The 26,387-nt window shown below is 44.4% G+C and overlaps 2 protein-coding genes across 3 annotated transcripts; both read right to left on the reverse strand.

Moving 5' to 3' along the window:
• Window positions 1-361: 361 nt before the first annotated feature.
• trdc (T-cell receptor delta constant) lies at window positions 362-5,253 on the reverse strand. The gene is made up of 3 exons (XM_076098683.1): window positions 5,126-5,253; window positions 1,769-2,038; window positions 362-1,068 (listed from the first exon to the last, which is right to left on the reverse strand). The coding sequence occupies exons 2-3, from the start codon at window positions 1,920-1,922 to the stop codon at window positions 812-814; spliced, it is 411 nt and encodes a 136-aa protein (XP_075954798.1). The 5' UTR covers window positions 1,923-2,038; window positions 5,126-5,253; the 3' UTR covers window positions 362-811.
• A 926-nt stretch (window positions 5,254-6,179) lies between these two features.
• Window positions 6,180-25,749, reverse strand: LOC142956903 (nonsense-mediated mRNA decay factor SMG7-like). 2 transcript variants are annotated; one of them, XM_076098681.1, is made up of 23 exons: window positions 25,623-25,749; window positions 24,787-24,818; window positions 23,179-23,296; window positions 22,964-23,096; window positions 22,176-22,347; window positions 22,023-22,094; window positions 20,711-20,861; window positions 20,251-20,386; window positions 19,998-20,160; window positions 18,813-18,972; window positions 18,660-18,730; window positions 18,149-18,209; window positions 17,486-17,605; window positions 16,729-17,155; window positions 16,494-16,635; window positions 14,570-14,940; window positions 14,023-14,358; window positions 13,442-13,585; window positions 11,814-11,891; window positions 10,196-10,346; window positions 9,938-10,108; window positions 9,382-9,542; window positions 6,180-8,802 (listed from the first exon to the last, which is right to left on the reverse strand). In XM_076098681.1, exons 1-23 carry the CDS (start codon window positions 25,646-25,648, stop codon window positions 8,689-8,691), a joined length of 3,510 nt encoding a protein of 1,169 aa, XP_075954796.1. In that variant the 5' UTR covers window positions 25,649-25,749; the 3' UTR covers window positions 6,180-8,688. The 2 variants fall into 2 exon arrangements, with proteins under 2 accessions (XP_075954796.1, XP_075954797.1); XM_076098682.1 differs by lacking the exon at window positions 13,442-13,585.
• Window positions 25,750-26,387: the final 638 nt, after the last annotated feature.

Raw genomic sequence — 26,387 nt, forward strand, 5'->3', positions numbered from 1 at the left:
ACCAAATGTTAACTCGGCCTTCATGCAAATGTTCAAAGGCTTAGAAACAAACTCAGTATTGTGATTTACTGCTCAGATCTGATTATTTTTCTAAATGTGAACCAACATCACAGACTCCAGTGTGAACGGGTCCTGGTCCTGAAAGTGGATCTAGACTGATAGTAATCCACTACGAGTGTTCAGAAGAATCAGACCACATATGAAGAGTGACCAAGTTAAACAGCTCAGATTGTTCTTGTTCTTTCTATGATGTTCATGCAGCTCATCAACAGAATGACATTACCCAACTCACAGAATATATATTTGATGTATTTTGTTTTAAAAAGCTGAATAAGATAAAAAGAACAAACGGAAAAACAAAACCCATGGAGTGTATTTTAATGAAACACCTTTTATCTAAGTTGTATTTACAGGTTTGTACGGAGGCTCCTGAGGACCAAACACAAACCACAGTGAAGAAACTACCACCAACAGTGATGTGCTAGAGATGAAAACAAACAACGAGATAAAACGAGAAGTGAACTCTGCATCAAGATATCAATCAATACCAGAACAAAACCAAATACTTTATTTATTCTTTTGAATATTTGCAAAGTTTTTGTTTTCCTCTCATGTCTGTTTTGTCCTTAGAGGCCACCATAGGTTTCTGTTTTCAATTCTATCAAAAATAATGATTCTATGATAATTATATCTAGAATTATTATTAATAGTATTATTATTATAATACAAAATAACAATTCCATCAAAATCTCTGTTGGATGAACAAAAAAAGACGGGAACACAACAATCAATCTTCACTCAGACGTCAGCGTCAGACGAGCACGGCTCTGATGGTGAGCAGCGTGTTGAAGGCCAGAGTTTTGGTGAAAATCACTCTCACTGCGTTCATCACCAGCAGGTAGAAGTTCAGCTCGGCCTGGGACCCGGGTTCAGCCTGGGACCCGGGTTCAGCCTGGGACCCGGGTTCAGCCTGGGACCCGGGTTCAGCCTGGGACCCGGGTTCAGCCTGGGACCCGGGTTCATGTGTGTTTGGTGACTCAGTCGGCTGAATGTTGGTACACAAGTCACCTGAACAGAAAACACAAATAAATCAGTCCGACTTCCACACAAACACTGAGAATCATTAATAACTCAACATTTATATATTCAGTCACAGCTAAACACTTTATATTTCATACACGTGGTTTTCAGAGAGACTTCATGTAAAAACAACTTCTCACGTTGGATGAACTCATATTTCGTCATTGGTTGAAAGTTACAAAGTACATTCACACAAGTACTGTACTTAGGTATAGTTTTGACATACTTGTACTTTACTTTAGTATTTCCAGTTGGAGCTACTTTCTGATTCATCTTTATCTGGTATCAGTAACTAATAATTGATGTATTATTATACATTAAACTACCAGCAGTAAAGTTATTAAAATGAGCTCCAACATTAATGTATCAATAATTATAATATATATTATTCTGCATCGTGAGTATGTTTAAGTATATTTTGATGTTAATACTCAAGTAACAGGACTTTTACTTGTAGTACTATTATTAGTATTAGTACAAGATCTGAGTACTTCTTCCACCTCTGCTTTTAAAACATTTTCCTAATGAAGTGTAATATTTCACAAGTGAAAGACGAGCTTTGTGCTTTCTGTAATGAATCTCATCAGGAAGTCTGTTTTTATTTACAGTTTATTTTCATATTTTTGCTGAACTCAGAGTTTGATTTCAGTCTTTATTTATGATTGTGTTGCTTATTATTTCTTCTCACCGGTGTCGTTGGTGGACACGGAGTCGAGCAGGTCACAGGATCGGATCTTCTGATCGCTGAATCTGGCGTAGAAGTACGTCTTCTCCTTCGGGGACAGAACGGCGTCTCCGGTGGCATGTGGAGAGGGACCCCCCCCCTCCACATTCAGGACCATGTCGCTTCCCTTGGGACGGAAACCTGTAGCCAGACAGACCTCCGGACCCGTCCTGTCCCGACCTTCAGGCAGCAGAGGACTCAGCACGAACAGGGTCGGCTTCACAGGATCTGGATCTGAACAGGAATCAAAGACCATGATGAACCAGATCCACAAAGACCACGATGAACCAGATCCACACAGCTGCTCTCAGGAGTGAATCATTAATAAAGACTCCTACGTTCATCTACGCTCTAGAAATTACTTTTTAAACATTTTAAACATTCTAAAACATGTCAGCTTCTGTTCTTACAGGAAGATACTGTGAAGTTTAAATTCAATTACAATCAAATAAATAAACCAAGACATTCATCTGCTTTACAAAATGTTCTTTAACACTTTAGCTTTCTGTTTTAAATTGTTTTCTGAAGTTTTAATTTAAAGTACTTTACTATCCAATAGATGCAATTACAAAAAGCCTTATTTTCACTATTATTAGTAGATTTATTAGAATTCATTTCTCAGCAGACAAAAAGAACGATGACTTAAAGCTGAACTTAAGACTTAATGTAGTCTTGAATGAACTACTGGTGGAGACAATAAGAGAATATATATGTGTATATATATATATATATATATATACATATACACACATATATATATATATATATACATATACATACATACATATATATATATATACATACATACATATATATACATACATACATACATATATACATACATACATATATATATATATTAGTTTTAGGTTTTCACTTAAATGCCTTTTAACTCTTCACCTGTAATTATTTTAATATTCGTTCTTCTACATATAAAGTACTTTGTGTTGCATTTAATTTGTTTCTTTTTAATATTATTATTAAAATTATTCTCATTATTATTATTATTAATATGCATTATAATTTCTCACTAGATGCAGAAATATCATGATTTCTAAGAATTATTTTAAATCTTTTACTAAAATCACTTAAGTTATGTGTAAATGTAAAAACAAATATTAGATGTTAATTCTTTTTCAGGACAGATTTAGTTCACGTTCTGACATTAATAAATCATTTTTAGACATTTTAACTCGGAGAACTTTCATCGTTTTGAGTTGTTTTTCTTGTTCGTGTTACAAATCAACGTTCTCAGTATTCAGTATTAATATACATCATTATCATCATAATCATCAGTCTGACTTTTTATTTTTCCAGATAAAAACAGCAACAATGACAGCGTGACGTTTGTGAGACTTCAAACGGAACTTAAATATTTGATTTTACAATACTTAAGTTCTTCCATTGAGGAAACATTTCAGCTCCTTCTTTAATAAACAACTTGAATTAAAGTTATCTCATTATCTCAACGCTTTCTAACTCTCCACCTGTGATCGTTTCACTTTTCCTTTTTCATAAAGAACATTAAATTTACTAAATTTGTATTAGTTCTCATTAATACAACAAACAGCAACACAACCCTGTTAGATAGATTACATTCGATTTGACTATGTATTTCAAAGCGCTTACAGACATTATTTCAGGACTCCTGTCTGAATAAATGATTCTGGATTTAAAACAGTTTTCAGTTTCCTCTTGAATGCTTTTTATTTTAAAGTCATTTGATCTGCATATTATTGATCATTATCAGTAGGAAGCAGTTTTAGGCTTTCAATACACAGAAAACATCATTTCACATATCTTCAGACTCTTCCAGTGTTTTCTCTGTGTAAATATGAATTCATCTGTTTCATAGAATCTGTATTTTATAGTTCAGTCTTCAGGACGTGTGCAGCTTTGTTTCACAGCAGCTTCACAACTCAACTGATCCATCAAATGTAAGATTTAAAACATTTTAAAAAAGAAACTTAATTCCACAGATGCTGTAAATGTAATTAATGCTGATCATAATAAAAAGAGTGTTTCTTACCTTCAGGAGTGACGGTGAGACGGATGGCTTTCCCAAACCTTAAACCATCACAGTGATGCAGCCTCGTACAAAAACCTCAGAGCTCAGTCGTCCTCAGAGACCAAGAGAAACGTTCAAAATCCACTCGACAACAACACACACGCAGCTCTTACCTGTTCATCAGGTAAACGTGAGGATATTCTTGTGTTCATCAGGTAAACGTGAGGATATTTCAGCAGCACAGCAGAGACACGACGTCCAGTGAAAGTGAAGTAAAGTGAAGTAAAGTGAGTGTTTCCAGGTAGAAAAGAAGCAGCTGAGGACTCACCTGAGTGTTTCTGTTTCTCTGTTGGTTCTAAAGGTTTCCTGACTGTCATCAGACGGCTTTAGAGCCGACTGGAGGTTTTTGTTCAGCTCTGTGTGGATGTTCAGTCACTGTGGGAACCCAACCAGACACGGTGAGAAAACCTCGAACAAAAACCTCTGAGCTGCAGGAGGAAGCAGCAGAGCGTCACTGCACCACAAGGACTCTTCTCCTCACATCATAAACACTCAATAACTAAGTATCTATCAGTATGTATTCATTCTTACACATTCATCTAAATATTATGTTCAATAAAATGAACATTCAGCGTTGTATGAGGTGTAAACATGTTGGTGAACAATGGATTTGGACAACAAATACTACAGATGTGGCTTAGGGTTAGGGTCGTAATTACCGGATCCTTTCTCGCAATGACGAGATCCTTTCTCGCAATGACGAGATCCTTTCTCGCAATGACGAGATCCTTTCTCGCAATGACGAGATCCTTTCTCGCAATGACGAGATCCTTTCTCGCAATGACGAGATCCTTTCTCGCAATGACGAGATCTTTTCTCGCAATGACGAGATCCTTTCTCGCAATGACGAGATCCTTTCTCGCAATGACGAGATCCTTTCTCGCAATGACGAGATCTTTTCTCGCAATGACGAGATCCTTTCTCGCAATGACGAGATCCTTTCATGTAATAACGAGATATTTTCGTGTAATTTACGAGATATTTTCGAACGTATCATTAAAAAAAGAAACTTTCTACTTTTAGCTCCTAACTGGCTTTTTTTAAGTTCAGACTCTGAAGATTTGTGTGATTTGGGATGTTTTCTTTGGGTTCTAGTCTGAATGAAAAGGGACTGATGAAATCCTTCAGACTAGAACATTTGTGAAGCTTCATTTTAAAGCCCTTGGGGTTTCGGCGTCCTGTCTGTGAGCTAACACTCATCTCTTCTCTACACCTGGAGGTTTTTGTCGAAGCATCAGACTGACTTTACTCACTGTGGTACGTACGTAGACACGATGAGAAACTGTCGTACAAAAACTGTTGAACGGTTTCTCTATGGCAGACACTCGGCGGCAGCTGAACGTGGCTTGAGGTTTTTTCCCCATCAGCCCCTGTGGTTTCTTTGAAGAATATATCTGATGGGACTCAACGGGGTCATGTGACCTGAAGATCAGAGTGAAGCAGAAACACAGTCTAGAGGTTCATTCATTCATTAGAGGACAAATCTGTAGTTTTTAACACATTTCAGCTGAATTCACATTTAATATAGTTAGTTAACTTTGTTTCTCAAACGGCCATAATAAGGATTTAAAGTCTGCTTTTAACCTCAAACCATTTTACTTATTTGTCAGAATTGCATCTTTTTCTTTGAAGTATGTTTTTAAATATTTCTCTCTATATTTGATCCCCTTTAAGTGTCAAGTTGTTTTTAAAGTGCTGCCTAAATAAAATGTATTGTTATAAATCAGATGTTCTCATGTTTACAGACGTTACTGAAGTTAACATTGTAACAGCATCAAGAGTTAAATAACCCGAATGTTATTAATATATATGTTGTTGTCTGGGGTGAATCTCACTCACACATTGACCTCAATGTGTGAGTGATACATACATATAAACATATACAGTATATGTGTATATACTGTATACACATATACTGTGTGTTTATAAACATACGCATGTATGTTTATATATATATATATATACATATATATGTGTATATTTATACACAAAGATATTTATACACACATATATACAGGTATACATATACAGACATATATATATATATATATATACACACACACGTGTCTTTGGACTCTTTCCAGAAGAGGAAGTAGTCCAGTGTGTTGTGGATTTTCACAGTAAGTTTCTGAAAGTAGTTCCTGTTGACTTTGTTTCTCTGAGTATTTCACTGGTCTGGTTAGAAGAGTGCTGTCAACAGACTGGCTGAGAAGTACCGTGTTACCTTTGGGGAAGTGAAGGATCTGAACTCTTCTTCCACCGACAGGCTGCTCTGAAACAAAGAGATCAATAAAAACAGACACGGTGTCAAGATGAGAACATAGTTTACGTTTATTTAAAGGCTGATTCCACCAGAAACACAAAAAAGCCTCAGAGTTCAGGTCTTGAGGCCGTTTCCTGTCAGTAAGGACCGAAACCTCCAAACACCGACCGAGTGGAATGTCCATTTAGTTCTTACTCAAAAACACACACAACCCCAGAACCCGCTCAGATCCACGCGGCGAGCTTCTAAACATCGAGAAACTAACTCTCTCTCTCCTCGAACGCTTTCTGGCCAAACTTTTCGTCCTCACATTCATTTAATATTTTATCTTTATTATTGTTCAAATACATTTTGTAAATGCAACATGAAAAGCACAATCACACGGAAAATAGACACGTCTCTTTGAAGTCTGCGTTAATAAAACACCCTGGAACGGAAAAATAAAAACAGGCTTTTACTCTTTTTATTGTTTTAATCCCTTGGAACTAAACGGTTGTTTAAAGCTAGAAAACAGCTTTCTGCTGGTTTAAACTGGACGGGAAGTTACTTACAGTCTAAACCACCTCACATCCTGCTACGTCCTGATTGGTCAACGGTCGCTCTGCCGCTCTCCGATTGGCTCTAAACCAACCAGGACTCTACGAGGGTGAAACCACAGAAATAAAAACCCTCTCACGACTCTCTCAGACTGCTGGAACTTCTCAGGAACCTTTTGTATTTTAATGGGAACTCAGAACCTTCACGTTTAGTTCCTGGACTTAAAAAAAAAAAAAAAAGATGGTCCAGGAAAATAATTTCCAAAGAAAAACATTTGATGGTTTCTGCGTGAAATACATTATCTGAAGTGTTTCATTGATGATCAAACAAAACGAGCCATTTAAATTATTTAAAAATCATTTGACAAAAGTCAATCGACCAAAAAAAAACCTGATTAATCAGCTTTGAGTTACTTTTACAAACAAATACGACAAAACAAGTCAGAACAAAGCTCATCTCAGGATTCATCAACAAAAAGAATAAAAACTAACGTGAGACTAATCGATGGTTTGGTTCTCTTGGTTCTCCGGAGGTTCCAGGGGCTTCCAGACGCTACGACTCAGAAACAATCTGCTGTACAGGTCGAGCTGCAGTAGTGGTTATTGAAGAAAAAACATAGTGGGAACATTCAGCCAGCTACCTGTATACACCTACCTGTCTGTCTGTGGCCTAACCTTTACAGAGAGCAGAGACACCAGCGCTGCTTAAAAACTAGTAAAAAGGCAGAACAGCAACATAAAGGAAACAGTAAATGCAGGTTAAGTAAGCGAGCAGGGTTACATCTTTTCTTTTCTTTAAGTAAAGAAATAACAGGAAGAGAAAGAAGCCCGGAGAGGAAGAGAAGCCCCGAAAATATTCAAGCAGGAAGCTAATAGACATACCTGTGTTCGCCTCAGAGGGGCGAGAAGCTAAAACTGCTACGAACAAATCACAAAATACAGTCGTTTCTTTTAACGGTGACACTATCCCTAAGTCTGATGTTTGTTTTTTTCCCTTCTTCTTCTGTCCTTTCCCGGGACGTCCCATCGTCGTCGGGGGGGCTTCGTCCTTCAAAAAAAAAGAAAAAAAAAAGAAAAGGGCGGGACATCAAAGCGGTCCAGGTGGCGTTACCTGAACACACCTGGCTTCACAAAGAGTCCAGTCCTGATCCTCACAACGGCCCCGCTTTTTTAAAAGTCCAACTACGGGAAATATATATACGGATTCATATATTCATATATTCATATAGCTGGAAGCCAAACCGTCCTCCTTTCCTTCATTCAACCACTGAGCTACAGAGCCGCCTCCTCCTCCATAGTAATGAAAATGAATGGAGAGATCAGAAAGTCCAGTCTATATTTTGACCCCCCCCCCCCCCCCCCAGTGCTTCACCTGTTCTCCTCCCCCCATGAACCCCGACCACCACACCGTACTCTCTCTCTCTCTCTCTCTCTCACCCCCCCAGCGTCAGTCTGTGGAGACGCTAAAAACAGGCGGACCGAGCAGACATCCAGGAGGAGAGGGTTTATTTTTTTATTTCATCCCAAAGAAAGAGGAAGTTCTTCCAGGTGAGAGAGGATGTCCAAAGAGGGTGGGTGGGGGGCGGGGTAGTGGTGGTGAAGGGGTGTGTGTGTGTGTGTGTGTGTGTGTGTGGGGGGGGGTTATGATCCTCAATGTTCAGGTTTCCGCGGGTTGAAGGAAACCCGGCGGTGGCGTAGCGCCGCGGTTGAAGAGATCCCCGCGCACCTTCCAGTCCAGGAGGGGCGTCACCGCTCCTCAACAGACGAGGGGGGGTAGGTGGGGTGGGGGGGTGTTTCAGCCTCGTCATCGGGGGGGTGTCGTCACCTCCTCCCCCCAAAGCCTCCACCTTTTTCTTGACCGGTTTTAATTTTTCCATTTCCGTTTGGAGTTCATCTTCGTCAAACCTTTCTTTTTTCCCCCTCCTCCCCCTCACGTTCTTCTTCTCCTGGTGGTTATTTTAGTTTTTAAACGTCGACACGTCCGGACTCAAAAAGCGCCGCCTCGTGGGCCGGCCGTTCAGTGAGGCGGGTTCATGGCGCCGTGACCTCTCTGCTGCTTCTGCTTCTGCTGCAGGAGGAGCTGCTCCAGAGCCGACGGGCCCGGCTGCATCATGGAGCTCGACCAGATCGACTGCAAGAGGGGACAAGCAGAGTGTTAGCACGATGCTAATGATGCTAATCCTGCAGAGCTTCGTATTTCTGGTTAACCTCCATTCATATTAATACATCTGGACCTCCTGATCCCTTAGAACCCCGTCCCTCTGGACCCACAGAACCCTCTGGACCATCTGGACCCCCTGATCCCTCAGAACCTTCTTGATCCCCTGATCCCTCAGAACCCCGTCCCTCTGGACCCAGAGAACCATCTGGACCCCCTGATCCCTCAGAACCATCTTCACCCCCTGATCCCTCTGAACCCCGTCCCTCTGGACCCCCTGAACCCTGTTGACCTCCTGATCCCTCAGAACCATCTGGAGCCCCTGATCCCTCAGAACCATCTTCACCCCCTGATCCCTCTGAACCCCGTCCCTCTGGACCCCCTGAACCCTCTTGACCTCCTGATCCCTCAGAACCTTCTTCTGTTGATTCTGACTGAAACCATTTAATAGAAGGATCGTTATAGAAATGAATACTTTAAATATAATTAAACTGTTATTCTCAGGTAAAACCTGTAAAGACAGAAAAGGGGTCTGGGGGGACGTCAGTGGACCTTGAGGCTGTCGAGCAGCACGGTGGAGGACGACTCCTCCATAGGAGACTCCTGATTGGTCCAGGAGCTGCTGGTTGGCCCGGCCTGGTGCCAGCTGTTGTCTGAAGCTGCGGAGGACGCTGCAGCCGGCAGGTAGTCCAGTCCGAACCCGCTGACTGCTCCTAGACCACAACACACCACATGTCAACATCTGGCAACAAAGCTCAGCATTAACTAAACCCTCTGAACCCCGTCTCTCTGGATCCCCATGACCCTCTGGACCCCCTGATCCCTCTGTACCCCCTGATCCTTCTGGACCTCCTGAACCCTCAGAACCCTCTGGACCCCCTGGTCTCTCTAAACCCTATCCCTCTGGACCACCTGAACCCTCAGAACCTTTTGGACCCCCTGATCCCTCTGAATCCCCTGATCCTTCTGGACCTCCTGAACCCTCTGAACCCTCTGGACCCCCTGATCTCTCTGAACCCCGACCCTCTGATCCCTCAGAACCGTCTTGACCCCCTGATCCCTCTGGACCCCATCCCTCTGGACCCAGTGAACCCTGTCCCTCCTTTACCGGTCTTGTCAGCCTTCCAGCGGTCCACCATCCTGCGGTCCCGGCTGTCCGGAGTGCCTATGGGCCCGAAGTTGGAGAAGGGCATGGCTCCGTGGTTGTGTGTGGGGGGGGAGGACGGCAGGCTGCTGGGGTTGGAGGAGTGAGGGGATTGGCTGGCTGGGGTGGAGTGATCTGCCAATCAGATTACAGCATGTTTCACAGACTGTACCACGACATATAAACACACATCTTGTTTACGTGTGAACGGCTGTGAAGTACCGGAGCTGGCTGGGAGGGAGGGGGACCAGGGAGTCCCTTCAAACAGCGAGTAGAGGGACGGCTCCTGGTGCATCATGGGAGCGTCGGGCTTGGAGCTGGGCGGCAGGTTCTTGCCGTACGCCTGACTGAAGATGCTGTTCTGGTTGTACTCCTGGACACACAAGCAGGTTCATACATCACAGCTCTGATCCACCAGGTATTGATTGGTCATCATAGATTAAAGACCACTATGAAGTCAGACGAGGGGTGTGAGGAACTCTACATGTATATACAATCAATGCGACGCCCAAACAGAGATCCATGTCTGGTTATTGGATCTAGAAACACTGTTTTTCATAATCAATCGTGAGATTGTGACATAAAATTATATTTGTGAGTTGATGCTGTATTTTATTATATTTAATTTTCCTGGAAGTTGGAACCTCCTTTACTGCCGCATACTTAACTTATTGTTCTATAATCTGTTTTTTTTAAACCCTATTAAAAAGAATTAGAGTTAAAAGATAAACATGCACCTGATTCTGGTATGTAAAAGATAAAAACATGTTTACTGAGTGTCAGAGTAGTTGAATAACGATCAACTCTGACATCTGGTGGTTGAACAACGTCACAACAAACATTTCTTGAGACTTGAATCAGTCTCTTAAATAATTAATATGCAACTTTTCTGCATTAAAACATCTAAAATCGAGATGACCTCTGAACTCAACGGTTTCATTTGGTCTCCTGTTAAAGGCACATGAAATACTGTACTCTTACTGTGTCACTGACCACTCTTAACTTACATGTAGACATATGAAATAAAGTGCATCAAGTAAAGTTATCTGTCTATGGCTGAGTTCTTCCCTTTAGGTTCAGTTTTCAGTAACTCCTCCATGTTACAGTCTGTACGACTCTCGTGATGCAATCGTAACATTCGACTTGGTGTTCTAGTCGTCGAACATCTCACATCAGGGCTCCTCTATCTACAGTTAACACATATTGTGATTTTGGAAGTCACTGGTCTTAGTTTAGAAGGAAATAGGCAGCGACATCTAGCGTTACAGGAGAAGAGGAGGTTGTTTGACACACAGGGATTCAATTCAAAGGACATTTTAAATCTGTTCAAAACAGGATTTTCTTTTTTTATATAGCGATAGTCGCTGACGTATCAATACACTATCGTTTAAAAAAAGTCTCCTGACAGCGTCAGACGTCTGGATCTTAAGTCATCAGAGGAACAAGCTAAGCTAACGTTAGCGTCAGACGTCTGGATCTTAAGTCAACAGAGGAACAAGCTGAGTTAGCGTCAGACGTCTGGATCTTAAGTCATCAGAGGAACAAGCTAAGCTAACGTTAGCGTCAGACGTCTGGATCTTAAGTTATCAGAGGAACAAGCTGAGCTAACGTTAGCGTCAGACGTCTGGATCTTAAGTTAACAGAGGAACAAGCTGAGCTAACGTTAGCGTCAGACGTCTGGATCTTAAGTTATCAGAGGAACAAGCTGAGCTAACGTTAGCGTCAGACGTCTGGATCTTAAGTTAACAGAGGAACAAGTTGAGCTAACGTTAGCGTCAGACGTCTGGATCTTAAGTTATCAGAGGAACAAGCTGAGCTAACGTTGGATGTTGGGTCTGACCTGCATGGGGAAGCCAGAAATGGGCAGAAGAGACGAGACGATCTCGGGGCCGCTCTCCATCCTGGTCTGGTTCGGCAGCTGCAGAGACCAAAGGACAGACGGGATGAAGACCAGCAGACATCTCACACATGTTCAACAATGATTTTATTCTCTTTCACCGTCCACCATGTTTCTCACAACATGCTGCAGAGCTGAGCTGCAGGATTTATTGACTCTACTGACATCTGTCTAATCTTTTCTACGAAACAAGTGGCTGACAAATGTATAAACACTGGTTATAAATATAACATATATTTACATATGTTATATTTATCAGCTGAAGGGAATGTGACCAAAGGAAGTTAAGAAGCAGGAGAACTTCTACTGTGAAGCAGAAGTTCATGTATTTCTGTATTTGTATGTTGTTGCTTCGGTTTGTTGGACACAGAACTCTGTTATGACTAAACCAGGACCTGAGACTCATTTCTTTAAAATCTAAAGCCCCAGTAGTCTGACCGTCAACAGGAACCTCAAACAGGATATTTGAATCTTAGAAACTTTAGAAAACTCTGGATTAACTATCAGAGATCTCCTCTGTAGCAGTCGGACTCTTCTTTTTGTGAACACATCATGATAACGTTATAATGTACCTTCAGCCAGTACTCATGTTCACTGAGCAGAGCCTGAAGGCATCATAGTGTAACTGAAGTGAACCTCTGTTGGTTAGCCGTTAGCGGTGCTGCTAACGTTACTAGCTCTCCTCCTGTTGGTTAGCCGTTAGCGGTGCTGCTAACGTTACTAGCTCTCCTCCTGTTGGTTAGCCGTTAGCGGTGCTGCTAACGTTACTAGCTCTCCTCCTGTTGGTTAGCCGTTAGCGGTGCTGCTAACGTTACTAGCTCTCCTCCTGTTGGTTAGCCGTTAGCGGTGCTGCTAACGTTACTAGCTCTCCTTCTGTTGGTTAGCCGTTAGCGGTGCTGCTAACGTTACTAGCTCTCCTTCTGTTGGTTAGCCGTTAGCGGTGCTGCTAACGTTACTAGCTCTCCTCCTGTTGGTTAGCCGTTAGCGGTGCTGCTAACGTTACTAGCTCTCCTCCTGTTGGTTAGCCGTTAGCGGTGCTGCTAACGTTACTAGCTCTCCTGTTGGTTAGCCGTTAGCGGTGCTGCTAACGTTACTAGCTCTCCTGTTGGTTAGCCGTTAGCGGTGCTGCTAACGTTACTAGCTCTCCTCCTGTTGCTTTAAACACCGATTGGTTGTTTACAATGAAACATGATCAGAGATCAGAGACTAGAAACACATGTTCTACTGAGTCAGTACAACTTTATTTACACTGTGATGGTTAACGGTAAAACTTTATTTACACTGTGATGGTTAACGTTCAAACTTTATTTACACTCTGATTGTTAACGGTAAACTGTGAGAGGGGTCCTATTGGACCTTCAGACTCACGTTTTAGAAAAGGAATCGAGGTGTGAAATATTTTGTGACTATTTTAACTGAGTTTGAGAGTTTTATTTGGGCAAATTAAATGATCTGATTGTGTCTGTGAAACAACAAACCGAGCCACAAGATAATAATAATATCACAAGACTCTGGCTGTAGAGGTCTGGGTGGGGTCGGGGGTGTTGGAGGCAGAAAGCAGGGCTACATACAAATATGTTTGGTCCAGGAGCAGAGCTAAGAGGGCCGGCCAAGGCCTGGAAGAAATCAGGAGGCTTAGAAAAGACGAGCTCCTCCTCCTCCTCAAAGTCTGCTAGACTTTTTAACAGGTCGGGAGGTAGAAGAGGCTTGTTGTCCTGGTGAGAGATGAAGCCAGAGGAGGAAGAGGAGGAAGAAGAAGAAGAAGAAGAAGAAGAAGAAGAAGAGGGGGGGGGTAAAATAAATAAGGCAAGCCGGTAAGACTGAGCTGGAAAAGAAGGAAAGTTAAGCCAAAAGCTCTGGAAGAATGAAACAAATATCAGAGATCTGCATCATTCAGCAGGTATTTATGTTGAACATCAATATTATCAGATTCATAGTCCGTCCTCGTGACACCAGGTCAGGTGACATGCTGCACCAGTTAGAGAGAGAATGTCCTCATTAAAGGTCCAGAACATCACAATAATTCTATGATTTAGTTCCATATATATATTGAATCAGCCAACAGTTGTACGTCTGCATGTCAACAACTGACTGTCAGATCAAATAAATAAAGTGATAAAAACAATCCTCCTCCTCCCTCAGAGATGCTCACCTCAAAGGGGGGGCCCCGGGGCCCACCGGAGCCGTCTTGCTCGGAGCAGATCCCGCCCGGCGGAGGCCTCTTCATGCGGTCCGCCATCACAGCCAGACCGTCCCCCATCCTGTAGGTGGGCTCCCAGTAGAAGTCCTGCATCTTGACATTGGGGTACTTGATCTTCTTCTCCATGCTGGCCGGCTGCAGCTGGTGCTCGTACAGTTTGAGAGGATCCTGAGCCGCCATGTAGAAGGTCTGCTGCTGCTGAGGCTGCTTCATGGACATCTGCATCTTCTGCAGAGCAGCCTGACCCTGGTTCCACATCTGAGCCGGCTGATCCTGGACCTGCATGTACTGCCCAGACCAGAGACACAAACACAGTAAATGTCAACCTCACCGTCAACCTCACCGTCACCGTCAACCACACCATCAACCTCACCCTCAACGTCAACCACTCCGTCAACCACACCGTCAACCTCAAGTCAACCTCAACATCAACCTCAACCACACCGTCAACTTCCCTCCCTCACTGTCTGTCTGTCTCACATGTTTAACTGACACTGACCTGCTGCAGACCCGGGTGGTGAGGTGGACTCTTCCCCATCCCAACCTGCTGGACCGGTTTGGTGGGAGACTGCTGCTGCTGCTGGCTCATCGCCTGCACCTGCAGCTGGACCGACTGCTGCATGGCCTGGTTCTGCTGACCCTGGTTCATGGGAACCGAGGTCCCGGGCCCCGGACCGGGACCGGAGGGCCTCTGCTGACTGTAGGGAATGTGGGACTGCTTCCCGGCCTGGCCGCCGGCCTGGGCGTGGACGCCCGGCTGGAGGAACGGACCGGGGACAGACACTCCGGTGGAGAATGTGAAGCCCGGGTTCACCTGGAGACCCGGGAACGCCACCGGGGGAGGGATCACGTAGGCTGAGGGGGGGAAACCTGCAGGAACCAAATCAGCTGCCATCAGACAAATGTGGAGTATTGTGATGTAAAACATCACTGACGATCCATTTCAGTTCACAATAAGGAGTCTGTTCATTAAGCGGCTGAGTGGTTTGGATCCATTAAACCACAGATGGATCTTAATCGATCAGAACATTTCAAAACGTGAAACATTTTAAGATATTTGACTAAAACAAAACATGGCTGCAGATTATTAATAGGTTAACCCTCTGAACACCCAAAAACCTGCCGATGGGACACTAATGACCTTTAAAGAAAGTGTAAAAACTGTCATTATCGTCAGGTTTTCATCTTTCCGACAGTCCTTGAACACATCATATGCGACGAACGTCTACGTCAGAAAAAGAAGCCAAAACGAAGATTAAAATGTTGATATTTAATGAAGAACATTTTATTCTTCATGTCTCATTTAAAATCTCTCCACAAATAAAGCGTTTACTTCAACCAGATTGTGTAAAAAAACTAGTGCTGGGCAACTTATCGCGTTAACGCATTAATTAATTAACGTTGACAATTATTTTATCGCGCATTAACGCAGTTTTTTTTTAATGCAATACACACCGTTGATGCAGCAAATCACCCAAACAAACAGTGGAGGAAGTCTTGAGACTACGTTGATGCAGCGTGTGGGAGAAGTAGAGATAAACTAAAGCAACACAAGCTAACAGATGCTACAGAGAAGTGGAGACAAACTGCAGGTTAGTGTTGTGGAAGATGTCGGTCTGAGGAACGTTCTCAAGGTGCGCTCACGTCACGTTTGGTGTGAACGCAGCTTTAGGATCTCAACGAATGACGTCACGTATGAGCCTCAAGACGCACCGTCACCAGAAGAACACACGAGTTGTGTTAAAGGAGAGGACGACTAAAGCGACGGCGTTACAACGTGCAGCAGCTGCTGCTCTCACTGGAGACTACTGGACATCACTGGGTCACCTTCATCACCTCTGAGTTACAGCATCATAGTGATGAAGAGTAGAGCTGGGTCACCTTCATCACCTCTGAGTTACAGCATTATAGTGATGAAGAGTAGAGCTGGGTCACCTTCATCACCTCTGAGTTACAGCATCATAGTGATGAAGAGTAGAGCTGGGTCACCTTCATCACCTCTGAGTTACAGCATTATAGTGATGAAGAGTAGAGCTGGGTCACCTTCATCACCTCTGAGTTACAGCATCATAGTGATGAAGAGTAGAGCTGGTAGTAGCTGCTGCTGTGTGAAGAGAACACTGCTGCTAACAACAACCTGATGTGTTTAAAGTGTTTACACACAATGTTACTCACCTTTAGTTCATAGAGCAGCACTTTAAAATAAAAGAGAGCAATACACTACTTTATAATTCATTATTGAACTTTGCCATAACAATGAGATTAATCGAGATTAAACATGTTAATCGTTGGCCAGCACTAGTAAAAACATTAAAGTGTGAGCTCCTCAGTGAAACGATGAAGTCATGATTGATTCATCTGAGACCAACAGTCATGTGACATCAAATCTGTGAAAGTGTGTGTGTGTGTGTGTGTGTGTGTACCAGGTCTGCTGGGCAGTGGTGGGAAGGCTCCAGGATGATGGATTGGGATGAACTGGGAGGAGCAGGTAGTCTGAGTTTGAGTGACGGGACTCTTCTTGGCCTCAGACACCGGAGTCTTCCTCAGCTCTGTCTGCGCCTTCACCTGAAAGAGAGAAAACAAGTCCGACATCATCATCACCATCACCACAAGGTCTAAATGAGCTCCTCCTTCTGTGAACCGTTCCCACATCTCTACCTGTTTTCCAGCGTCAGCACTTTTCTCGTGGCTGGTCTTCTTCAGGTCGCTCTTCCTCTTCCCATCCCTCTTCAGCTCTCCTTTCCCAGGAGCCCCGTTGCCCTTGGCGAAGTCCCGGCGCTCCTTGCCGCTGTCCTTCAGGTGATTGCTGCGCGTCGGCTCTCGGCTCTGCTCTCGGGGTTTGATGTTCTCCTTGAAGGTGACGACGGGTCGCTCGCCACCGTCGGGCCACGAGCTCTGCGAGCTCTTCCCCGCCGACAGCATCGACTTCAGGCCGGAGTTCCCGCCGTCGTTGGGAAGCTGCTCGGCGTTGGACGACTCCTGCAGCACCGGTGCCTCCTTCTCCTGGGGCTCCTCGACCGCCTGCTCTGCAATGTCGGTGATGAAGACTAGGAGACCGTCTTCGCTCACCCTGCACTGGATCAGCCTGTAGAGAGGAGACGGACAACATCATGCTGTATTGAAGAAGACTTGAAACTAGAGATTGAGACCATAAACTCATGTTTACAATGTTTACTGAGGTAATAAATCAAGAGAGAAGTAGAGTTATTTTCTCATAGACTTCTATACAACCAGAGGAGTCGCCCCCTGGTGGACACTAGAGAGAATGCAGCTTTAACACTTGACGCTTTGGCTTCACTTTAAAAAACCGGAGGTTTGTCTCCTGAATCCAACACAAAGAAGTCACAGGACTTGTGTCCATCATGGTCCCCGAGTTAGTTTGTCTTTCACTGTTACGGAGCAGATGGACACTCACCCTGGCTGGTTGTCGGCCACCCATTTGCCCAAACTGATGAGTCTCTGATGTCGAGTGTGGACCGGCAGGCCGTCCCTGTCCACCAGGATGCCCTGATGACCTTTAGTGAAGTCCAGGGACCTGAAACCCCAGCAGTCATCAAAACATGAAAACATTCTGACTGATTCACCGACCCGCATCCCACCGTTCAACCCGCATCCCACCGTTCAACCCGCATCCCACCGTTCAACCCGCATCCCACCGTTCAACCCGCATCCCACCGTTCAACCCGCATCCCACCATTCAACCCGCATCCCACCATTCAACCCGCATCCCACCATTCAACCCGCATCCCACCATTCAACCCGCATCCCACCATTCAACCCGCATCCCACCATTCAACCCGCATCCCACCATTCAACCCGCATCCCACCATTCAACCCGCATCCCACCATTCAACCCGCATCCCACCGTTCAACCCGCATCCCACCGTTCAACCCGCATCCCACCGTTCAACCCGCATCCCACCGTTCAACCCGCATCCCACCGTTCAACCCGCATCCCACCGTTCAACCCGCATCCCACCGTTCAACCCGCATCCCACCGTTCAACCCGCATCCCACCGTTCAACCCGCATCCCACCGCCAGACCCTCATCCCAGGACTTAATTGAAGGAGGGAGTACCTCAGAGCAGGTCGGAGCGCCAGGAAACCCTGCAGCTCAAACTCCTCTGGAAGGGGCGTCGCTGTGGAGAAAATAAACAAACCTTGAGCTTCAAACAGCTTGAAGATCTGACATCCAAACATTACAGGACTATAACAATGTGGACACATCTCAAAAACACTGCAAGACACATTTATAAATGTCTTTCTCAACTTTTTCAACTGGACCATTAATGCTCTTCCTCCTATATTTGTGCATTTCTCCAGGGAGCTTTGGTTAAGAAGCTTCCTGTTCAGGGTCAGTGATCACTGATTCAGTGTGCAGACATGTGAGAAGCTTCCTGCGATGACGATCACAGGGAGAGCAGCTTCTATTCTGAAGAGACGGCAGGCTACAAAGACTAAATCCAACATAGAAGCTTTGGTTCCTGGACTTGTTGTCCACTATCATAAAACCTGATTAACCTGAAGAGGACTCAGACCAGAGCTCACATGGATCACTGATAAAGAATCAATACCAGAGGGCGTCCTACCTGAGGAACAGGACACGTGGTCCTCTTTGGGCTGGAAACTGTTGAGGATGGAGACCAGCCAGGGCCAGATACTGAGAGAGTGGGAATGAGGAGTTAAACTTCCTGTCCAGTAACGATCAAAACAACATTTAGACAACGAGACAGTCGACTTACTGCTGCCTCTGGTCCACGGCGGCCTCGGGGAAGACGCTGGGTCTCAGCTTCAGCCAGTCCAGAGACACTTTAATGGCCGGCAGAGGACACTCCCCCATGATCTCCTCTCCTCGGTTCTTGTTGAGCAGAGCACGGCTGCACATGACACCCAGGAAGGACACTGAGGGGAAGTCAAACAGCATGAACATCTGTCTCCTCATACAAACCAAACACACATCAAACATCTGGAGTCCTGCTGACAGCACACACACACACAGATGTAAACAGTGATGAACCATTAACTAAACTAGCAGCAATGTTACCTGGCTGGGCGGGATGACCAAAAATGCATATCACGGTATTTTGTAAGATTCTGGCGGTTTCACGGTATATCACGGTATTTTTTTTCCCCGCGTTAAAGCATTAATTAATTAACGCCGAAAAGAACAACCGGCCAACCTGCCAGCCGGTTGGTGAACAGCTGTTTGTGTGGCGTGTCTTCCGTTTCTTCCTGTTTCCTTCACCTACATTCCCCTGGGTCCTAAGCCCCTCCATGTACAGCTTCTTATCACCCTCTATGTACCAACGTACATTTATAACAAATACCACACATATTACGGTAATCAGCGTTGCATATGTGTCTGACCTAAATATCTCTTGTTGTTCAGTCTTTGTTCATCCTGCATCGCTCTGTTCTGTTCTTTAATGTAACGTTACTGGAGCGACAGAGCCTCTCCCAGCTGTTAGCAGACTGTTGTTAGCGAGCTTTACCCAGCATGCAGTTCGGCGGGGACATTTTATAAATGTACAATTATTAGTGTTACAAATTGTTTATCTGTCACAAACTGTTGTGTCGTGGTGTTTTGCCCTGTTAAAGAGCGTTAGTTGTTGTTATAAAGTTATGACCATGACTAGGGTTCCCTCTCAATACAGCTAAGACAACTAGCTCCAACTGTAGCGCTCTCAGCGGCGAACAATATATGTTGCTGCCTGTTGAAGAGCGACAGAAGTTGTTTCGGCTGTGCACCGGTATGACGGTATATGAAAAATTCATATCGTACGGGAAATTAAAACCGGTATACCGGTTGAACCGGTATACTGCCCAGCCCTAATAGAGCAGTTGGTTTGTAGTCCGGGTTTATCTCAGCAGACCTGCAGAACTTCAGCTGATATTACAGTGGTATGATGAGTGTTGTTGGTTCTTACTGAAGAGTCCGAGCAGCTGGAACCAGCTGACCTGCTGCTCGCTGCTGTAGCTCTGTTCTCCACCGTCGGCGGTCAGGTCTCTGAGGTGGTGGAGCTCAAACAGGTTGATGACGGTGATGTGGACCAGCTGCTGAGAACTGAATGCCTTCTGCAGGATCAGCCTCTGCACACACACACAAGCCGGGTCATCAAACAATTCATTTTAAAGATCTCACTGCATGCAGGAATAAAACCTGTGTGGAAAGTGTTTCACCTGAAACTGCTCCTCCAGTTTCTCCCTCAGGACGTCCAGCTTGTCCAGACTCTTGCTCAGGTAGACGTGACCGTGAAACTTGATGAAGGCCCGGATGAAATCCGACACACTCCACTTGGCTTTCACCTCATCGCGGCTGCAGAAACACGGAGGATTTGATAGTGAACAACATCACAGGGATAAAACATCTAGAAGGCTTTATTTCCTCTCAGAGGGAACTAGGGACTCAGTTCTAAAGGAGTAAAAACCAGTTAGTATGAATGTGGTCCAGATTTACTGGTTCTGCTATCGGTACTTTCTTAGTTCTGGAGTATCTGTCTGTCTCTCTCTCTCTCTGTCTCTCTTGTTTCCTTCTTCTTCTTTCCTATTTGTTGTTTCCTTCTTCTTGTTCCCTATTTTTGGTTTCCTATTTCTTCTTGTTTCCTTCTTATTGTTTCCTATGAATAAAACCCTCCGTTACCTCTCCAGAGCCTTGGACAGAGCCTTCTGCAGGTTGGTGGAGGCTGCTGGGAAAGGGAACTTGACCGCGATGCTGCGGCAGTAGTAGAAGATGGTGGTGAGGTGGTCTCCTTTAGAGGAGGCCAGGATGGCCAGCTGGTTGTAGGGCTGACCTGCAGGAGGAGCACAAAGAGGAGCAACAATCAACACAACACATACACACAGGGAAGAACTACAAACATGGAGCCGTCAACACAACACATACACACGGGGAGGAACTACAAACATGGAGCCGTCAACACAACACATACACACGGGGAGGAACTACAAACATGGAGCCGTCAACACAACACATACACACGGGGAGGAACTACAAACATGGAGCCGTCAACACAACACATACACACAGGGAGGGACTACAAACATGGAACCATCAACACAACACATACACACAGGGAGGGACTACACACATGGAACCATCAACACAACATATACACAGGGAGGAACTACAAACATGGAGCCATCAACACACACAGGGAGGAACTACAAACATGGAGCCATCAACGCAACACATATACACACGGGGAGGGACTACAAACATGGAGCCATCAACACACACAGGGAGGGACTACAAACATGGAGCCATCAACACAACACGTACACACAGGGAGGGACTACAAACATGGAGCCATCAACACAACACATACACACAGGGAGGGACTACAAACATGGAGCCATCAACACAACACATACACACAGGGAGGAACTACAAACATGGAGCCGTCAACACATCACATACACACAGGGAGGGACTACAAACACGGAGCCATCAACACAACACATACACACAGGGAGGGACTACAAACATGGAGCCATCAACACACACAGGGAGGAACTACAAACATGGAGCCATCAACACAACACATACACACAGGGAGGAACTACAAACATGGAGCCATCAACACACACAGGGAGGGACTACAAACATGGAGCCATCAACACAACACATACACACAGGGAGGAACTACAAACATGGAGCCATCAACACACACAGGGAGGGACTACAAACATGGAGCCATCAACACAACACATACACACAGGGAGGGACTACAAACATGAAGCCATCAACGCAACACATACACACAGGGAGGAACTACAAACATGGCCGCTCTAACCCGAGGGCATCATTTATCGTTTCTCTTTTTACCATGTTAAGTGTTTTTGAAAGCGCTATACAAATAAAATGTATTATTATTTTGCAATGTTTACTTGGCTAGCTTAGCACAAACACTGGAAGCAGGGGGAAACTGCTAGCCTCGTAGCTTCAGACTCACCGTTGGACGGGACCAGCTGAGCTGCGTGTCGATAGTACGACTCCGCCTGGCTGGTCTGGTTACGATAACGAGCTGAAACAGAACAAGTCTGTTTTTAAAACATGCAACACGATCATAAGAAGTGAACTCCGGTGGACGTGGACGTTTCCTCACCGATGTCTCCGAGGTGGACGAGGCAGTGCTGGCAGATGTAGGAACATGAGCTGGGCTGCGGCGTGACGATGGCGCCGCCGACGTTCTGCTTATTGCTGATGATGCCGAGCTGAGAAGACTTGACGCGGCACGGGAGGTCCACGTTGAACACGGTGCACAACTCCTGTAGTAACTGGAGACAACACGAGTCACGTTAATACAAAACATGGAACTTGAGGAGAGTTCAGAGTGTTTCACACATTGGACCAAGAATCATAACCAGGATGTAAAAAAGGACGAACTTCAAAAGACCAGAACCAGAAAAGATCAAACTTAAACAAATACATTAAGATAACCAAAAACTACTCCGTTTATCACAGACAGAATCTGTAAATAAACGTCATTATCGTCAGGTAGACATCTTTCCAACGGTCCTTGAACACATCATGTGTGACGAACGCTTACGTCAGTAAAATCAGCCAAAACGAAGCTTAACATCACGATATTTCATCAGAAACATTTTACTCTTCATGTTCTCATTTAAAATCTCTCCTCTAATAAAGTGTTTAGAGAGGAGAGGAGAGAGGAGGAGAGGAGAGAGGAGAGGTCATGGTTCTGTTTCCATAGAGGAGCAGGACTTTTATTTTGAAGAGAAAATCAAGACCACAGAGAGAGATAAAAATGCCCTGAAACTGCTCTTGGAGACTATTTCCAATAGTTTGACCAATGTAGCTGATTCTGATCCTAAACCCCCATGTCGAACCTGATCCTGCCTAGTCTGCTGGTCCCCAATGAGTCCTGAACCCTACCTGTGTGTAGAAACCACTCGCTGCCTCCAGGAACAGCGACAGGTTGGCCTGGACCTCGCTGCGGTTGGGGTTGGCCCGGTTCTTGGCCTGGCTCTGCAGGGTGGTGATCTGGTTCTTAAAAGCGTGATTCCACCTGCAGGGAACACAGAAAACATCCATCAATGGTAAAGAAAAGCGTTTTCTTTGTTGTCGTGGTTTCAGGCGGAGCAGCTTACAGGTCTTGCTCCACCTTCTTGTCCAGAGCGTACTCCAGGTCGGTCACCAGCATCTTCTGGTACAGATCCTGCAGAGCCTGCCGGGACGTCCACACCTCAGCCGCCCCGAGCTTCGAATCTAACGCACCCAGAGAGCAGAAACACGTGAACATGAATACATCAATGTAAACTAAAGAAGATCTAGTGAACTAAATAACATCTAGTGAACTAAATAACATCTAGTGAACTAAATAACATCTAGTGAACTAAATAACATCTAGTGAACTAAAGAACATCTCGTGAACTAAAGAAGATCTAGTGAACTAAAGAAGAGTGAACTAAAGAACTAAATAACATCTAGTGAACTAAAGAACATCTCGTGAACTAAATAACATCTCGTGAACTAAATAACATCTCGTGAACTAAATAACATCTCGTGAACTAAATAACATCTCGTGAACTAAATAACATCTCGTGAACTAAATAACATCTCGTGAACTAAAGAACATCTCGTGAACTAAAGAACATCTCGTGAACTAAAGAACATCTCGTGAACTAAAGAACATCTCGTGAACTAAATAACATCTCGTGAACTAAAGAACATCTCGTGAACTAAAGAACATCTCGTGAACTAAAGAACATCTCGTGAACTAAAGAACATCTCGTGAACTAAAGAAGATCTAGCGAACTAAAGAAGATCTAGCGAACTAAAGAACATCTCGTGAACTAAAGAACATCTCGTGAACTAAAGAACATCTCGTGAACTAAAGAACATCTCGTGAACTAAAGAACATCTCGTGAACTAAAGAACATCTCGTGAACTAAAGAACATCTCGTGAACTAAAGAACATCTCGTGAACTAAAGAACATCTAGTGAACTAAATAACATCTAGTGAACTAAATAACATCTAGTGAACTAAATAACATCTAGTGAACTAAATAACATCTCGTGAACTAAATAACATCTCGTGAACTAAAGAACATCTAGTGAACTAAAGAACATCTAGTGAACTAAAGAACATCTCGTGAACTAAAGAACATCTCGTGAACTAAAGAACATCTCGTGAACTAAAGAACATCTCGTGAACTAAAGAACATCTCGTGAACTAAATAACATCTAGTGAACTAAATAACATCTAGTGAACTAAATAACATCTCGTGAACTAAATAACATCTAGTGAACTAAAGAACATCTAGTGAACTAAAGAACATCTAGTGAACTAAAGAAGATCTAGTGAACTAAATAACATCTCGTGAACTAAAGAACATCTAGTGAACTAAAGAACATCTAGTGAACTAAAGAACATCTAGTGAAGTAAAGAACATCTAGTGAAGTAAAGAACATCTAGTGAACTAAAGAACATCTAGTGAACTAAAGAACATCTAGTGAACTAAAGAACATCTAGTGAACTAAAGAACATCTAGTGAACTAAAGAACATCTAGTGAAGTAAAGAACATCTAGTTAACTAAAGAAGATCTCGTGAACTAAAGAAGATCTAGTGAACTAAATAACATCTCGTGAACTAAATAACATCTCGTGAACTAAAGAAGATCTAGTGAACTAAAGAAGATCTGTTAGTGAAGATGTTGTTAGAGGATGTTTTGAGGTGATGGTGCAGAACTCTTACCTGTCATGTCCGCCTTCAGGGCCTCTGCCTGTCTGCTCGATGTAAACAAGAGAAGAGAAGGTGAGACGAGTTCATCAGAAAGAAACAGACAGACAACCAACACACACACACACACACACACACACACCTTCTTGTTTGTGGATGAGCTGACAGTTAACACACCTGACAGCGATGCTGACGCTGTCACTTAATAACATGTAACGGGCTCGTATAAATATGTGAACAGCAGTGACACAGTTTTGATATTTGGGCTCAGACTACTCCCTGGTTCCCAACATGCGACGAAAACGCGATACAAAACAACACAAAAACAAGCCCACCCAGCTAGCTAGCTAGCTACTTATCAACGTGTCTCCGGCCAGTTAAATAAAAACAACAACAACACACACAGCTGAATAATCTTTAAGTGGTGCTAATGAACCAATGTGACTGGTAATATGTGACAGCAGCTAATGCTAACCTGACATCCGCAGAAAAGACGCTGCCGAGCTAATGCTAACTAGCAATAACACACCACCACGTCTCTCTGTGTGCGCGTGTGTGTGTGCGTGTGTGGCGGTAACATGAAGCCGTTAAATCAGACTACAAGCGTTACTTCTGAATAAAACGACACCAACTTGTGTGAAATATTAAATATATTTAATTTACAACGTGAGTGCGTTAGCATCGACTGTTTGTTGATATGTAGCTAGCTAGCGATAAAACGTTTTAAGCTAGCTTTAGCGTTAGCCACCGAAAACAAAACAAATCCACCTGATGAACGAATAACGTCCGTTTATGAGCCGCAAACCACCGCGTGTGTTACCGGCAGAGGACACCGGACCGGAGGGTCTTACCGGAGGTACTGAGCAATGAGGTTCATCCTACCGGATCCACCGGTCTATCACACAACGACGGGTCCAGAAGCTAACGCTCCTACCGCCGCCATCTTGTTTCTGTGTGGGTCAGACAGGGCCCGGCGGATGGGAGGAGGAGGAGGAGGAAGAGGAAGAGGAGGAGAGGTCATGGTTCTGTTTCCATAGAGGAGCAGGACTTTTATTTTGAAGAGAAAATCAAGACCACAGAGAGAGAGAAAAAATGCCCTGAAACTGCTCTTGGAGACTATTTCCAATAGTTTGACCAATGTAGCTGATTCTGATCCTAAACCCCCATGTCGAACCTGATCCTGCCCAGTCTGCTGGTCCCCAATGAGTCCTGAACCCTCCCTGTGTGTAGAAACCACTCGCTGCTTCCACAGCGACAGGTTGGCCTGGACCTCGCTGCGGTTGGGGTTGGCCCGGTTCTTGGCCTGGCTCTGCAGGGTGGTGATCTGGTTCTTAAAAGCGTGATTCCACCTGCAGGGAACACAGAAAACATCATCAATGGTAAAGAAAAGCGTTTTCTATGTTGTCGTGGTTTCAGGCGGAGCCTGCAGCAGCAGCAACCTCCAGTTCAAGCCGCCGCCATCTCCGAGCCGCAGCGACCTCCAGTTCCTGCCGCTGCCGCCTCCACGCTGCAACAACCTCCAGTTCCTGCCGCCTCCGTGCTGCAACGACCTCCAGCCCCTTACCCCGCTGGGCCATCACTCCATCGCCCTGAGCCCCAGTCTATGGACTTCCGTC

Source organism: Anarhichas minor, unplaced genomic scaffold (genome assembly GCF_050575085.1).
Source record: "Anarhichas minor isolate MPS153535 unplaced genomic scaffold, ASM5057508v1 ptg000024l, whole genome shotgun sequence".
NCBI classification, from domain to species: domain Eukaryota; kingdom Metazoa; phylum Chordata; class Actinopteri; order Perciformes; family Anarhichadidae; genus Anarhichas; species Anarhichas minor.

Coding starts and splice junctions, on each gene's coding strand:
- trdc (XM_076098683.1), bottom strand. CDS start 1,922: ATGGTCCTGAATGTGGAGGGGGGGGGTCCCTCTCCACATGCCACCGGA. Junction 1,069..1,768: donor CGTGTCCACCAACGACACCG/GTGAGAAGAAAT, acceptor TTTTCTGTTCAG/GTGACTTGTGTACCAACATT.
- LOC142956903 (XM_076098681.1), bottom strand. CDS start 25,648: ATGAACCTCATTGCTCAGTACCTCCG. Junction 18,731..18,812: donor GCCGTGGACCAGAGGCAGCA/GTAAGTCGACTG, acceptor CCACTCTCTCAG/TATCTGGCCCTGGCTGGTCT. Junction 10,347..11,813: donor TTTCTGGCTTCCCCATGCAG/GTCAGACCCAAC, acceptor TTGTGTGTCCAG/GAGTACAACCAGAACAGCAT.